Genomic DNA, 14,644 nt, shown 5'->3' with positions numbered 1-14,644 from the left:
CCGCCCCGCGAGCGGCACTTCCGGGGCGGGGCCGGCGCGCGCTGTATGCAAATCAGCGCCGCGTCCCCGCCAATGAGCGAGAGCTCCGCTGAGCGCGGGGCGGTGCCGCCGACGCAGGCGCGCTGCGGCCCTGCGGAGCGCGTGGCGGGAGGAGCCGGGCCCCACCCCCCCGAAGCCCCGCCCCGATCCCGGAGCCCCGCCCCCAGCCCGGTGCCCGGTCACACCGGGTGCCGCCACCTCCCCCGACCCACGGCGCAGCACAGCCGGGACACCACGGCCGCCCACAGTCTGTCCGCTTTAATCGGAACGGAGGTGGGGGGTGGCACCCCCAACACAGCATCGGGACCCCGGCACAGTGGGGAGTGCAGCCACCCCCGGCACCGGGACCACTGGGGGGCACTGAGCTCCCCCGGCACAGGGACCTCAGGAGCGCATCCCGCCGGCACCAGCACCCTCGGCACGCCAGGGCTCATGTCCCTCCCCTGGCACCGGGACCCGGGAGCAGCCCCCGGGAGGGGCCAGGCCGCATTCCCACGAGGAGAAGCTCCGCGGGCACGGACACCGGCTCGGGCAGGACCGCACCCGAGGAGCTTCTGCTCGCAGAGTGGCTGGGGGGATGCTCCATGCAGGGACAGGGGGCAGCGGGGCCCCCCCGAGGTAGCTGAGCCCCCACTCCCGCCACAGCCCCTGTGTGCAGATAGGACGTGGGTGGGCACCTGGGCCCACGGGGGACACAGTCCGGGGCCAGCCCCCCTTCAGGTGCAGGGCAAGCTCCACGTGCCCCCGATATGCTGTGGGCTGAATGCAAAGCCCTCCACGTCCCAGGCAGGCTGGGCAGGCCCTGAGGGTCCCGCGTGTCCCCGGTGCGGGTGCGGCCGCGCTATCTGCGGTACATGGCGAAGGCCACGAAGGTGACGAGCAGGGTGAGGCCGGCCAGGCAGGTGGTGGCGGTGGCGGTGAAGACGTGCCGGTGCTGCAGCTGCAGGTACCAGAGCAGGGCCAGCAGCAGCACGAAGAGCGGCAGCGCCAGGCTGCCCACACCCAGTGCGGCAGGCGCGGGGCTGCGGGGGCCGGGGCTGCCGGGGGCCGTGGCGGCCGCGCTGGGCGGCGACAGGTGGCAGTGCAGGACGCTCAGGTGGCCCAGGTGCAGCCCCGCCAGGCTCTGGGTGTCGTCACGCAGCAGCTGTCCCTGGTAGATCAAGCGCACTTGCTGCTCCTGCCCCGGGAAGTAGGTCCTGCAGGAGACAGGACAGCGGTCACACCGCTGACGGGACAGGCCCTCTGACCCACCTCCTGTGCCCACCCCGAGCTCTCACCCACCCGCACAGCTGAGCCTGTGTCCCCATCAGCCGCCCGGAGTGCCACCCGCCAGCTCAGTTTCTTCATCCACATCCTATGGGTGTGCCCACCCTGACCCCCACCGTGCCTTGCACACCTGACCCCACACGCCTGTGCCTGTCACCTGCCAGCTGTCACCTGCCGGGACAGTCCCCTCTGCCAACGCACCCACCGTGACCCTCCCGCCCTGCCCTGCCCCACACCCGAGCGTGCCTGTGCCCATCAGCGACCCCAGGTGTCCCCTGCGAGCCTGGGCTGTCCCGCGGCCCCGCCAGGGACGGGCACGGCTACCCGGGCACAGGGACCCGGCACGGGCCGCTTGTCCCGGGCCAGCGCTGTCCCCTGCCGGGTGCTGCGGGGAGGGGCCCGGGACCCTGCCCGCACGCCCTCACCTCTTGAGCGCACCGACGGTGTCCCCGGGGCGCACCCGCGCCAGGCGCTCCGTGTCGTTCAGGAACTTGAGCCGCAGCACCAGCGTGGGCTCGGCGGGGCCCTCGGCGGTGGCCGCGGGAGGGCTCCGGTGCCGCAGCCCCTCCGCCTCATCGGAGGCCGCCGCTCCCTCGGCCGGGGCCGGGGCAGGGGTCGCGGCAGGGTTGGGGGTCGAGGCCTTGCGCTCGGCGGGGGCCGTGCTCGGGGCCGCCTCAGCCGGCGGCGCCGCGGGCTCCGGGGCGCGCGTGGAGGCCCAGGCGAGCCCCAGCACGGCGGCCGCCAGCAGCAGCGCGAACAGCACCGTCACCTCATCGCCGACGCCCTCGATGAGCGCCATGGCGGCGGCAGGACCGGGAGCGCACCGGGAGAGGGCAGCGGGCGGGCGCGGCCTCAGCCCGCGGGGCCGCGGGGAACCGGGGCCACGGCCGCACCGGGCCGGGCTCGGGCAGCCATCGCACCGCTTCCGGCCGGGCGCGGGGGGCCATGGGACACGTAGTCCTGGCTGCAGGCGCCATGGCGGAGGCGTGGCCTCCGCGCGGGGCACGCCGGGAGCTGTAGTCCCGGCCCGGCGGAGGCGCTCCCAGGGCAATCCCAGTTATTCCCAGTGTGATCCCAGCTCCTCCTAGACACTCCCGGTACTATTCCAGTAACCTGCAGTGTGTTTCCGGACAGTCCCAGTGGGGTCAGTTCTCCCCAGCATGGGCCCAGGTGCTCCAAATATGATCTCTGTTGCTGCCAGTATGGTTTCAGTTGCTACTAATGTAATTCTAATTTACCCTGTTAACCCCACTATGCTGCCATTTGTCCCCAGTGTAGTTCCAGTTGCTACCAGTCACCCCCAGTATGGCTCCAGTCACTCCCAGGTTTAAATTCCTGTGGCTGTGTCACTTGGGGACATGGGCAGTGGTGGCCATGGCTGTGCTGAGGGTGGTGGGCTTGGGCATCTCCGAGAGTTTTCTACCCTCAGTGATTCTGGAGCTGTGAATCCCCAGGAGTGCCCAAAGCCACCTGCAGACTCTGATTAAAATATTTTATATTAGGTGAAAAATCCTTTATTTTAGGTTAAAATTTGTTAATTTTAGGTGAAAATGTCTTAATTTTAGGCTAGAAATTGTTCATTTTGAGGTGAAGATTCTTAATTTTAAGTGAAAAGTTCTTAGTTTTATGTCAAAAATTCTTACTTTTAGGTGAAGAGGTCCAACCATGGAAACATAGCAACAGGGATGGGGGAGATGGGGACAAACTGACTCTCCCATAAAGGACAATTGTGGGTGGAGGGGAAATTCTGGGCAACAATGTCCCCTGTCCCCAGGGGTGGTGACTGGGGGTGACTGGTAGCAACCTCCTCAGGTCCCTCGCTGGCAGGGCACTGACATTTCCTGTGATGAGATCAAGAGGATTTTCTCCTCTATATTATTTTTCCTGGGAAGAAAATCAGGATGAAATCAGGACAAAGCCAGGAGGCATCAGCGAGCCAGGGCAGCCCCTTCCTGCTGAGGGTACCTGGGGCTGGGGCCCTCCCAGGAGGGAATCCCTGATTTCTGTGCAGGGATTCTGGGAGGGAGCTGCAGGTGAGGGATCCCCGCTCCAGGTGAGGGATCCCCGCCCCAGGTGAGGGATCCCCGCCCCAGGTGAGGCAGAGCCGTGTGAGCCTCGGCTCCCGAGGAGCCCAGCACATCCCGGGCTGTCAGAGTAGCGGATGTGACACAGCAGCAGATTTAAAGCACGGCTGATCCCTGCAGGCACAGAACGGGATTTATCCCTTCCCGACGCTGGAATGAGCCCGGATCCGCCGCTGGAGGGGCTGTGTCTGCTCAGATTTGAGCGTTTATCCCGCGGTTCATCCCCTCCCTGATAAATCCCCTGTCTGCTTGTCACTGTGGATTTGTCTGGCTTCAGCTCCCAGAGAGTGAGGCTTTTCCATCCTCCCTGCCCCGATTAAGAAGCTGTTTAATATTTCCCTGAAAGCGCTTCCCCAGTGCCATCCAGCCACCCAGGAAAAGCAGACTGTGCTCCTTAGCTCTGCTGCAGAGGAGCCAGGGAGCGCTGGTGCTGCCGTGCCCAGGGATGCTCTGAATCCCTTGCACTTTTCAATGCTCTCCTGAAAGCCTGCTGCTCTAAACTGTGGCCAGTCCTGGAGGTGGGAATGCCCTGCCCTGCCCGGGCCCTGCAGGTGGCACTGGAAAGTCCCAGGGGTCAGCAGGGTGGGCACCCCGACTGTGACACCCAAAGGTGTCCCAGCCCCCCCTGCAGCTCTGGCCTGCTGGGGCTGGGCTGTGATGGTGGCTCTGCCCTCCTGGGGCACAGGGGAACAGGCAGTGCCCAGCTCCTGGAGGGCTGGAACATGTCCAGGGACGGAGCTGGGAACGGTCTGGAGCCCCAGGAGGGGCTGAGGGAGCTGGGCAGGGGCTGCAGAATCCCTGAGGGAGCTGGGAAGGGGCTGCAGAATCCCTGAGGAGCTGGGCAGGGGCTGCAGAATCCCTGAGGAGCTGGGAAGGGGCTGCAGAATCCCTGAGGAGCTGGAGGGGCTGCAGAATCCCTGAGGAGCTGGGCAGGGGCTGCAGAATCCCTGAGGAGCTGGAAGGGGCTGCAGAATCCCTGAGGAGCTGGAAGGGGCTGCAGAATCCCTGAGGAGCTGGAAGGGGCTGGAGAATCCCTGAGGAGCTGGGAAGGGGCTGCAGAATCCCTGAGGAGCTGGGAAGGGGCTGCAGAATCCCTGAGGGAGCTGGGCAGGGCTCACCTGGAGCAAAGGAGGCTCAGGGGCCCTTGTGGCTCTGCACAGCTCCTGCCAGGAGGGCACAGCCAGGGGGATTTGGGATCTTATCCCAGGGAACAGGGACAGGAGCAGAGGGAATGGCCCCAAGTTGTGCCAGAGGAGATTTAGGTTGGATATTGGGGATAATACTTTCGTGAGAAGGGCTGCCCCACTGTGTTTCTGCCAGGGTTCATGGTCCCCTCCTCCTGGTTCCTCTTTACTCGCCATTTCACCTTCCCTCAGTGCTTCTCCCTGTTTGTCCCCCATGACTGGGCTGGGCCCTCCTGTCCCACAGGCCTTTCTGGGATTGTTGTTCAGGCCCCCACAGAGCCCAGGGGGTTTAATGCCCCTTGTTCCGTTTCCAGCCTCCTTTCCCAGAGCCCACACCATCAGACAGCCCAGCTGCTCAGGGCTGTGACCAGAGAGGGGCACAGAGGGATCCTGCCCTGGTGGGGCACTGGGGACACTGGGACACCCCCCAGACAGGGATGCCCACCCTGTGCTGGCCCTGTCTGTGTGGAGGCAGCGCTGATGGGAGCCACCCACCCATCCCAGAAGAGCCCTTCAAGGTGCCTGCAGTGGCACAGCTCCCTGCTGTCCCCAAAATCCACAGGGTGGCATGAGGTGGCTGGTGGCATCATGGTGGGTCACTACAAGGGACACAGCCAGCCATGGGACACAGCCAGCTGTGGTTCTGCATATACATGGCAAAAAAATAACAGTAAAGTTAGGACTAAGTCTTTTGTCCTTGGGTGTGTGTAGCAGCCATCTTGACATCTTCAGTGTCATGCTTTTTATAAGCTACAAGAACATAAAATTTGGTGGGTGATTGGTTGATGATTTATCATCATGGTTTGTACTTTTGTTTGTTTTTTTTGGGGGGGGGCGGTTAGCTCTGGGGTTAATTCTATGCTTGTTTGGGGATGGTTGTGGAGTGATGATGACAGTTGGTTATTGTTTTTGATACTAGAAAATATAGACGAAAGTTAGTTGAAAGTGTGTTGATGACAAAGGATTTGGATAATGCTGGCCACCCCACGATGCCAGCAGCCGTGCTGTGTCCCTGGCCCAGCAAGGGACGTGACTCTGGGTGGGACCCTGCCCCTCTCTGCCCCTCTCTGCTCCCCCATAGCTCAGGCAGGGCACAGCAGAGGATCCCAGCTTGCCCCCTGGCCGCCGCGTGCTGCGGATCTGGGGGGATTAGCGGGGCAGCCTCGGTGCTGCAGAGCGAGATCAGAGAGCTGCAGCCATTCCGGGAGAGCTGCTGGCTGATCCCTGCCCAGAGAACGGCCCCTGCCATGGAGGGTGACATCCAACACCGCTGGTGTCCCCGAAGCAGCGCTGCCTTTGGGAGCAGGAGCCACAGCTCAGAGGGGGCACAGGGCTGCCCCAGCCTCCCAGAGATGGATGGAGTTTCCTGCTCCCCTTGGTCTGGGAAGAGGAGCAGGGCCCCCCAGCTGTGCTCTCAGCTCTCCCAACAGAGGTGTCCCCACAGAAAGAAAGCCTCAGTTTTTATTGTGAAAGGGATCAAACCCCTCACTGTCCCAGGGCCTGAGAAGCCATGACGGCCTGGGGAGCCCCCGGGACCCCCTCTCTGCCCATTTTGCTCTGACACCGACTGAAGCTCAGCTCTGGGCCCTGGCCTCCCCTCAGCTCTGTTCTGGGGGTGCTGCTCCCAGCCCCACATCCTGGGTGGGCACTGGGATTCAGCTGTGGGGACCCTCCTGCTATGGTGGACACTGAGGTTCTGCTCTGGGGACCCTCCTGCTGTGGGACCCCTCCTGCTGTGGTAGACACTGAGGTTCTGCTCTGGGACCTCCTGCTGTGGGGACCCTCCTGCTGTGGTGGGCACTGGGATCCAGCTGTGGGGACCCTCCTGCTGTGGGACCCTCCTGCTGTAGTGAACATTGGGGTTCTGCTGTGGGGACCCTCCTGCTGCGGTGGGCACTGGGATCCAGCTGTGGGGACCCTCCTGCTGTGGTGGGCACTGGGATTCAGCTGTGGGGACCCTCCTGCTGTAGTGAACATTGGGGTTCTGCTGTGGGGACCCTCCTGCTGTGGTGGACACTGGGATTCTGCTCTGGGGACCTTCCTGCTCTGGGGACCCTCTTGCTATGGTGGACACTGAGGTTCTGCTGTGGGGACCCTCCTGCTGCCCCCACAGGCCCTGGCACTGCCTGGTGTCACAGAAGGGTTTGGGTGGGAAGGGAAGGGACCCTCACACCCATCCTGTTCCACCCCACTGCCATGGGCACCACAGGTACCAGGGTGGCTGCTCCAGGGAAGGGAACAGCGGCAGCAAAAGGAGGGGGAGGAAGAGGAGGAGGAGGCAGTGGAGGAGGAGGCAGCTCCTCTTGGCAGCAGCGCCGGTTTGAGGCACTCACGAGCTGCAGCGTCAGATGGGAGGGCTGCAGATGGAGCAGAGAAAGTTCAGGATGTGAGGGTGAAACCCCTCCTGAAAAGCAGTTTACATCCTCAAGAGGCCTGTGTCTGCAGGAGGCAGGTGGTGGCCATCCCTGAGGGAACGCTTGCTCCTGAAAGCCTCAGCTTGTCCCCACCCGCTCCTGCCTTTTCAGCATGCTGAGCTTCTCTCCCGGGTTCTCCCATCCCTTTGCTCAGCCCCAGCTCCATCTGTTTGCTCTGCTCCTCTGCAGCACTCCAGGCTCCGGTTCCCCAGCGCTGGCCCCGGGGCTGCCTGGGGGTCCCAGTGCACAGGGCTGGCAGGGACAGGGCTGGCAGGGACAGGGCCCTCTGTGCCCGCTGGGGCTGGGTGATGCTCCATCCCTGTACCCTGTGCCATGTGTCCTGTGCCCTCTGCCCTGTGTGTGCTCTGTGTTCTCTGTCCTGTGCCCTGCATTCTGTGCCCTGTGTCCTGTGCCATGTGTCCTGTGCTCTCTGCCCTGCACCCTGTGCCCTCGTGCTGTGCCCTCTGCCCTGTGCTCTGTGCCCTGTGTCCTCTGTCCTGTGCCCTGCGTCCTGTGCCATGTGTCCTGTGCCCTCTGCCCTGTGCTCTGTGCCCTGTGTGTACCCCGTGTCCTGTGCTCTCTGCCCTGCACCCTGTGCCCTCTGCCCTGTGTGTGCTCTGTGTTCTCTGTCCTGTGCCCTGCATTCTGTGCCCTGCGTCCTGTGCCATGTGTCCTGTGCTCTCTGCCCTGCACCCTGTGCCCTCGTGCTGTGCCCTCTGTCCTGTGCCCTGTGTCCTGGGGGCAGTGGGACCCTGGGGTCAGTGCTGGGGGCACTGGTGGCACAAGGACACCCCAGCTGTCACCTCAGGGCAGTCTGTATGAGCAGCAGGGCTGCAGGGCAGGGTGGGCACCGCTCATCCCTGCCGGGGGAGGAGGAAGAAGAGCCAGACAAGGGGGAGGAGGAGCAGGGGGCAAAGGAGCAGGGGGCAGGGGGTGTGGGGAGGCCAGAGCCCACCTGTCAGGGCAAAGCCACCTCTGCTGGGGCAGGCTGCACCACTGAGCGTGAGGGAGGGATGAGGGATGATGTCCCTTCCTTCATCAGGGATAAATCCTGGAATCCCTCACTGAGAGGGTGCCGCGGCGGAGGCGGCTGCACCTGGGGTGTCTGGGCAGTCAAAGGTGCTGGAATGGAGACAATTTACAAATGTTTGTGTGATAACTGACTGGGGACAGCGTTTAGTGGGGTACTGGGGAGAAATTCTTCCCTGTCAGGGTGGTGAGGCCCTGGCACAGGTTACCCAGAGAAGCGGTGGCTGCTCCATCCCTGGAAGAATTCAAGGCGGGGTTGGAGGGGGTGTGGGGTAGCCTGGCCTGGTGGAAGGTGTGCCTGCCTGTCTGCAGCAGGGGAGGAACTGGACGGGCTTTAAGGTCCCTTCCCCCCCAAACCATCCTGGGATGGTGCTGGTGATGCTGGAAGATGGAGAAAAAGGCCATGAGCAAGGACCAAGACACCCAAACAAAAAACAGGCTGAGAAAGGCCATTGCACAGCCAGGCACTGCTGTGTTGGGGTGGTGGGATGTAATCCCCTCAGACTGGCCAGGGAAGCTCCTGCTGAGCAGAGCTGTGACCAACAGATCTTCCAAACACCTTTGGGAGCCTTGGTAGAGCACGCAGGGTGAGGGAGCATGCAGGGTGAGGGGAGCTCAGTGCTGTAACAGATACAGATTTTCTAAATGCTTTCAAAAAACCCTAATAAAAGCTGTTTTCTAGCAAACCCCTTCTCGTGGCAGAGGCAGTAGGGACGCACTCAAGGAATCCTGGAAGGGCACAAGAAGGAGGGGAAGAGGGCAGGGAGGTGCTTCTCGCACCCACACACCCAGCACCCACTGCCGAGGAGTCACAGAGGATTCCAGAGCCCGGGGGCATTTGGAAACTTCCCAGGGATCTCTCCTCCTCCTTTCCTCCTTGCCGTCCTCTTCCTCCTCCTCCAGCCCTTCCCACCGTCACCCAGAGAGGGCAGAGGGTGGGAACCAGCCCCAGCTGCCCCCTGAGCCCCCTGGCACTGGAGCACTGCTGCACACCGTGACTGGTCCCAGTGGGACTGAGGGAGAAATCCATTGCAACCCTGGTTCTCTCAGCTGCTCAGATTCTGTTCCTTCTCCTCTTCCAAATTCCACTTTTTTATTTAATCTGCCAGGGCCCTTTTTTTTTAACGTTTCTCAGCCATTTGGAAGACTTCAGCTGTGATGCCCCAGCGAGCTCCCTGGCCCCCAGGGTGCTGCCAGGGGCTGCCAGCCCTGTGCCCATCCAGAGCCTTGCTGTGCCCCAGGTACCCCCTGCCAGCTGATTTAGGGATGGGCACAACGGGAGGGGTGTAACCAGTCCCTGCCCAGCAGCATCCCCCGAGATGGCCGGACTGGCACCAAGCTGGTGCCCTGGGCAGCTCCATCACTCTGGGAGCCGGGCAGGGGGCAATGCCCACCACCGGGGTGCCGAGCGAGCAGGGGCCGCGGCGGGGCGGGCAGGACCGGCACCGACAGCGCTGCGCTCCCGGTCCCAGCTGCCCCCGCTCCCCTCGGGCTGCCCGTGCCCCGGTCCCCTGCCGGTTCCGTTCCGCTCCCCGCTCTGCCCGTGCCCCCGGTCCCCTGCCGGTTCCGTTCCGCTCCCCGCCCTGCCCGTGCCCCGGTCCCCTGCCGGTTCCGTTCCGCTCCCCGCCCTGCCCGTGCCCCCCATCCCCTCCCGGTTCCGTTCCGCTCCCCGCCCTGCCCGTGCCCCCGTCCCCTCCCGGTGCCGCTGCGCTCCCCGCTCTGCCCGGCCCGTTCCCCGCCCGCCGCGGGGCCGGTCCCGCTGACGCGGGCGGGGCGGGGCGGGGCGGAGCGGCCGGGAGGCGGGCGGGGGCGGCGGCGGAGCCCGGGGACCCGCGGACGGACGCGGCTGCGGCCATGCAGCGGCTGCCCGGAGCGCCGCGCCGCTGACCGGCCGTGCCGCCGCCGCGATGAACTTCCCGGGCGGCGCCGGGCAGAGCCCCGGGCAGCAGCAGAGCCTGGCGGCGCCGGGCGGGCCGGTGCCGGTGCCCGTGCCCGGGCCCTCGGGGCCGCAGCCCGGCGGGCCGCCCCCGCCGCAGTTCGGGCTCTCCAACTCGGCCGCGATCCGCGCCGAAATCGGGCGCTTCGAGTCCGTGCACCCCAATATCTACGCGATCTACGACCTCATCGAGCGCGTGGAGGACCTGGCGCTGCAGAGCCAGATCCGCGAGCACGTCATCTCCATCGAGGGTGAGCACCGGGCACCGAGCGGTCACCGGAACGGGCACCGAGCGGCCCGCCCGCGCCGCCGCCTTTGTCCCCGCCGCCGCTGCACCTGCGCCCGCTGCCGCCCGCGGGGCCCGGCGGAGCCCGGCCCGGCCCGGCCCTGCCCGCGGCGCCGGGATCGCGCCGGGCCCTGCGGCGGCGGGGCCGGGGGCGCGGGGGGCCGGGCGCGGCCTGCGCGGGCCGGGGCTCACGGGCTGCGCCCCCGCCGCCGGCCGCGGGCCCGGGCTCGGCGGGGCTGCGGGGGCCGGGCGGCAGGCAGGGAGCGAGCGGAGCGGAGCGGACACGCTCGTCAACCGCCCCCGCCCCGGCCGGCCCCGCAGCGATGGTGGTCGCGGCCGGGCCTGCGCAGGGCCGGGGACTCCGCCCGCGGCCTCTGCCGGCAGCGGCGGGCGGGGGCGGGCGCTGGTCCGGCGGCGGGCGGGGGGGCTTGTGCTCGGCGTCGACGGGAACGGATCCGCCGGAGCCCGTTAACATTAGCAATGCAGAACACTGCGGCCCGGGAGCCGGCAGCGAGGGGAGGGATGGAGCCGAGCAACTGCAGAGCAGCTGAGGAAATGCAATGGAGCCGAGGGGCTGCGATAGAGCTGGGGGACTGGGATGGAGCCGAGGGGCTGCGATGGAGCCGGGGGACTGGGATGGAACCGAGGGGCTGGGATGGAGCCGAGGGGCTGCGATGAAATTGAGGGACTGGGATGGAGCCGAGGGGCTGCGATGGAATTGAGGAATGGGGATGGAACCGAGGGGCTGCGATGGAGCTGAGGAAGTGCAGTGGAGCCGAGGGGCTGCGGTGGAATTGGGGGACAGGGATGGAGCCGGGGGTCTGGGATGGAGCTGAGGGTCCGCGGCGCAGCCGACGGGCTGAGATGGAGGGGGGCTGGGGTGGAGCTGCAGGCCGGGATGGGCCAGTGTCTGCGGTGGAGCCGAGGGGAGGGGAAGGCTGATGGAGCTGTGCTCAGCCGCCGTGGGCCGGCAGGCTGCTGCAGCCCCCAGCCCGAGGGTCCCTCTGCCCTGCAGTTCCTGCAGCTGCCCCGCAGCAGGGAACGCAGGGCCGCGGGTGCCTTTGGCTGCGTGAGCAGCCCCGGTCCAGCTCGGTGCTGCCGTTTCCCTGCCGTGGGGTTTGTTGTCTCAGCTTGGTGGCAGTGTGCTCAGCTCCGTTCCTGCTGCCTCATGCCAGGAATGTCACTGCAGGGGCACACGAGGTGCTTTTGGGGAGTGGTGACCCCACTATAGGGGTGCTGGCCACCATGGTGATGCTGCATGTGAGCAGCAGCCTGGCTGCCTCTCCAGAGGCCTGCATCCCTCTGTGGTCCTTTTGGGTTTCTGTGGAAAGGAGGAAAGGAACGTGGCCTGAAAGAAGAGTCAGGCCTGTAAGAAAGAAAAGGGTTGAAGGAACGTATTTATTGGCCTCGTGGTGCAAGGACAAAGGACACCCAGTGGGGTTAAGACAGGAAGGATGTAAAACCCTGTGCTGAGGCTGGAGAGGCCTTTCCACCTCTGTGGAGGTCTTCAGCCACAGAAAGCTGCTGGGTTGGTGGAACTGGAGGAGAAGAGCGAAGGGACTCAGGGATGGAGATGGGTGGCAGTGGCTCACTCTGATAATGTGGGGGTCCCACCGGTCCAGCTGGGGGAATCACAGTGGGCACGTGGAGGAGGACTGTGCTGTGCCTGTTCCCATGGGGCCCCTGCAGCTCTCCCTGCTTTGTGCCTCTGATGGCAGCTGTGGTGGGAGCCCCGAGATCACTGTGACATGGTCTTACCATGAGCGAGGTTCCTGTGCTGGGGCACAGAGGAGCTGCCAGCTGGGACCCGGCGGGGCTGTGCCCGGGGTGCTGCCAGCCAGGCCGCCGCTGTGGGCAGAGCCCTCCCGGGCACCGTGCCCCTGTGCCCCTGCAGAGCCCCCCGGGTGCGGGCTGTGTGTCCCGCGGCGGGTGCTGGGCGCGGGTGGGAGGCGCGCGTCTCTTAGCAACTCCTCTGCTGCGTGGTTCCTGTGCTGCTGGCAAGGTGTGAACGCACTCACCGGCCTCCTGCCTGCTGCTGCCGAGCTGCTCGGGCTTCCCAAAACACCCTGTGTCCTCAGAACGAGGGCTGAGGGCTGCCCCGCTCCCCCGTGTCCACGGGGCTCACCCGTGTCCAGGGCTGTGGTGTGGATGGTGCCACAGGCTGCACGTCCTTGGGAGCTTTGCCTGCTCAAGCCACAGCCCCATCCTGTCTCTTCTGCACCTTCCCTCTGGATTTGTAGCAGGAATCCCACAGATTTTGTTGTCTGCATTCCCTTAATACCTGCCAGGCACTGGGATGAGTCCTGATCCTGGTGAAACCTCTGCTGTGTTTACACAGTTGCCTGTGACCCGTTACCAGGTGTGTGTGAGTGAATTAACAGGGGTTAATTAACGGCTGGAAGAGCCTTGCTGGAGATGTTATGATTCCATGGGGTGCCTTGGTCTGGAAGGGGATTTCCTTTTAAACTGCAGGTTTGGGGCTTGATACAGAAATGTCTGAAAGAGGGTTTTGTTTGTTGATGTTCCTGATCTGAAGATCAGAGTTGGTGACTGGAACAATGGTTTGTGGTCTGAAAATCCATGACGGAAGTTGCCAGTGAAACCCCAAATTCAATTTCCTGAAAGTTGGGCACTGGGTCTTGCAAGACTTCCTCATTGCATCCTTCCAGATTCCTTTCCTGTAGGCAATTCCCTCATTTTTGAAGGGGAAAGGTGGAAGGCAGTACTGTGCTGCAGTGGGGCAGGGGGTCCAAGCTGCCTGCCCTGGGCCAGGGCCACCAGTGTCCCTGCAGGGGTGTCACCACAAGGGTGTCACCAGTGTCCCTGCAGGGATGTCACCACCAGTGTCACCACCAGTGTCACCACAAACGTGCCAGCAGTGGATTTGGGGCTGTTGGCAGAGCTGTACAAAACTGGGGGATGGAGGGGGGGTCTGTGACAGTGTGGCTGTGCCAGGGGGCTGGGGTGGGTGTTGGGGGGCTGCTGCAGCCCTGCCAGCCCCCAGGCCTGGGGAACGAGCCTTTCTTGGGAAGTTCACAGCCCGCAGTGGGGTGAGAGCCAGCTGTGCCAGCTCATGGGTCAGCATCCATGGTGCCACTGCGGGAGGAAAGGGAAATGTGCTCTGTTTTGGTCTCCTCCTGGAGCTGAGCTGCACTGGGAGGAGATGGGGCACTGGGGCTGGGCTGGTCGCCAGCATCAGCTGCATCACAGGCAGGACCTGGAGGCTTTTGGTAGCTTCTAACCACCAAATTTGGACAGATTTTCAGGGGGCTTGCAAGAAGCGATTCCCTCATCCCAGGCTGCTTTCCTTGCCAAATTGTGGAGACTGCTGCAAGCTGCTGAGTTCTATAAAAGATTTCATATCTGCATAAAGCAGAACCATACCAACCTGGTGCAGCCCTGCTCGCAGTGCATGTGGCCTCCAACGTCGTGACTCTGGGACAGGCTGCAGACAGAACCGTGTTAATAGAGTTTGTAATTAGAGCAGTAATTGCACAGTACCTAATTTCTTTCCTAGAAATGAACTTGGAGCAGTGACCAGAGCGTGGGTTTGAGGAGCACGAGCGATGTCTCTGCTGCGGGGGTTACCTGAGGGAATGCAGGACAGGCTGCAGCAGCAGGGGCTGCAGGAGCCAGCACAGACCCATGGGCAGCGGGGAGACACAGCCCCAGCAAGGTGGAATAGCCAAAGATGATGGTGTGGGACCAAGGAGATGGTTGCACAGGGGTTTTCTGGGGGTGCAAAGGCGTGAAGGCAGGAGGGAGAGGTAGAAGGGAGATAAGAAGTAGGTGAGATTCGCTCAACAGAGCTTCTGCCAGATGATGAGAATTTTCTTCTGACGTTTGTGGTTGTGCACATGCCTTGCAGCCCACCTAAAGCTCAGCTCTCTGAGAGAGCTTGCAGGAGGTTTGAGCCATGGTGAGGACTTGGTGTCGAGGGAGCAGCACCAGGAACCTCTCTGTAGTCAGCTTTACCTGGAGCACGTTTTTAACCTTCATTGTCCTTCCTCACCTCTCCCACCTGCCTCTAGACCCATGTGGGTTCCTCTCTGCAGTCTAAGAAGCAGGGCAAGCTCTCCTCTACAGTTTCCAGCTGCTGCTGCTCTGGCAGAGGCTGGGGATGAGGGAAGCCCTGCAGAATGTGTGTGGTGGCTGGGAGCAGCCTGGATGTCCATGAGCTCCACGTCTGCTGTGCCAGGCAGGGGCTGCCCCACTGCTGGCTGTGCCTCACTGCAGGGCCTGGCTGCTGGCTGGACCATTGGGTCACTTGGTGTAAACAGCCCATCCCAGGATTTTAGCCTTAAAAACAAGGCCTTAGGCTGAGGCCTGTTGGAGGAACAGACCTGGGCCTGTGCCTCAGGAGTTTATTCCATCATAACCTGTCTTGCTGTCAGTAAGTGCTCTGA

General features: G+C 63.8%; 2 protein-coding genes across 3 annotated transcripts in view; one reads left to right on the top strand and one right to left on the bottom strand.

Moving 5' to 3' along the window:
* Nucleotides 1-282: 282 nt before the first annotated feature.
* On the bottom strand, nucleotides 283-2,285 carry TMUB1 (transmembrane and ubiquitin like domain containing 1). The gene is made up of 2 exons (XM_064703686.1): nucleotides 1,731-2,285; nucleotides 283-1,235 (listed from the first exon to the last, which is right to left on the bottom strand). The coding sequence occupies exons 1-2, from the start codon at nucleotides 2,102-2,104 to the stop codon at nucleotides 881-883; spliced, it is 729 nt and encodes a 242-aa protein (XP_064559756.1). The 5' UTR covers nucleotides 2,105-2,285; the 3' UTR covers nucleotides 283-880.
* Nucleotides 2,286-9,825: 7,540 nt separating this feature from the next.
* The window catches only part of AGAP3 (ArfGAP with GTPase domain, ankyrin repeat and PH domain 3), a 115,708-nt gene continuing 110,889 nt past the window's right edge, over nucleotides 9,826-14,644 (top strand). For both annotated transcript variants that reach the window (XM_064703683.1, XM_064703684.1), the window contains exon 1: nucleotides 9,826-10,203. In XM_064703683.1, coding sequence (XP_064559753.1) covers nucleotides 9,924-10,203 — 280 coding nt within the window. In that variant the 5' untranslated portion in view covers nucleotides 9,826-9,923. The remainder of the gene's footprint in view (nucleotides 10,204-14,644) is intronic.

This window comes from Zonotrichia leucophrys, chromosome 2, assembly GCF_028769735.1.
Source record: "Zonotrichia leucophrys gambelii isolate GWCS_2022_RI chromosome 2, RI_Zleu_2.0, whole genome shotgun sequence".
Classification (NCBI taxonomy): Eukaryota; Metazoa; Chordata; class Aves; order Passeriformes; family Passerellidae; genus Zonotrichia; species Zonotrichia leucophrys.
Note: the sequence above shows the minus strand (reverse complement) of the source record. Positions and strands in the feature narration are given on the sequence as shown.

Coding starts and splice junctions, on each gene's coding strand:
- TMUB1 (XM_064703686.1), bottom strand. CDS start 2,104: ATGGCGCTCATCGAGGGCGTCGGCGATGAGGTGACGGTGCTGTTCGCG. Junction 1,236..1,730: donor ACCGTCGGTGCGCTCAAGAG/GTGAGGGCGTGC, acceptor TGTCTCCTGCAG/GACCTACTTCCCGGGGCAGG.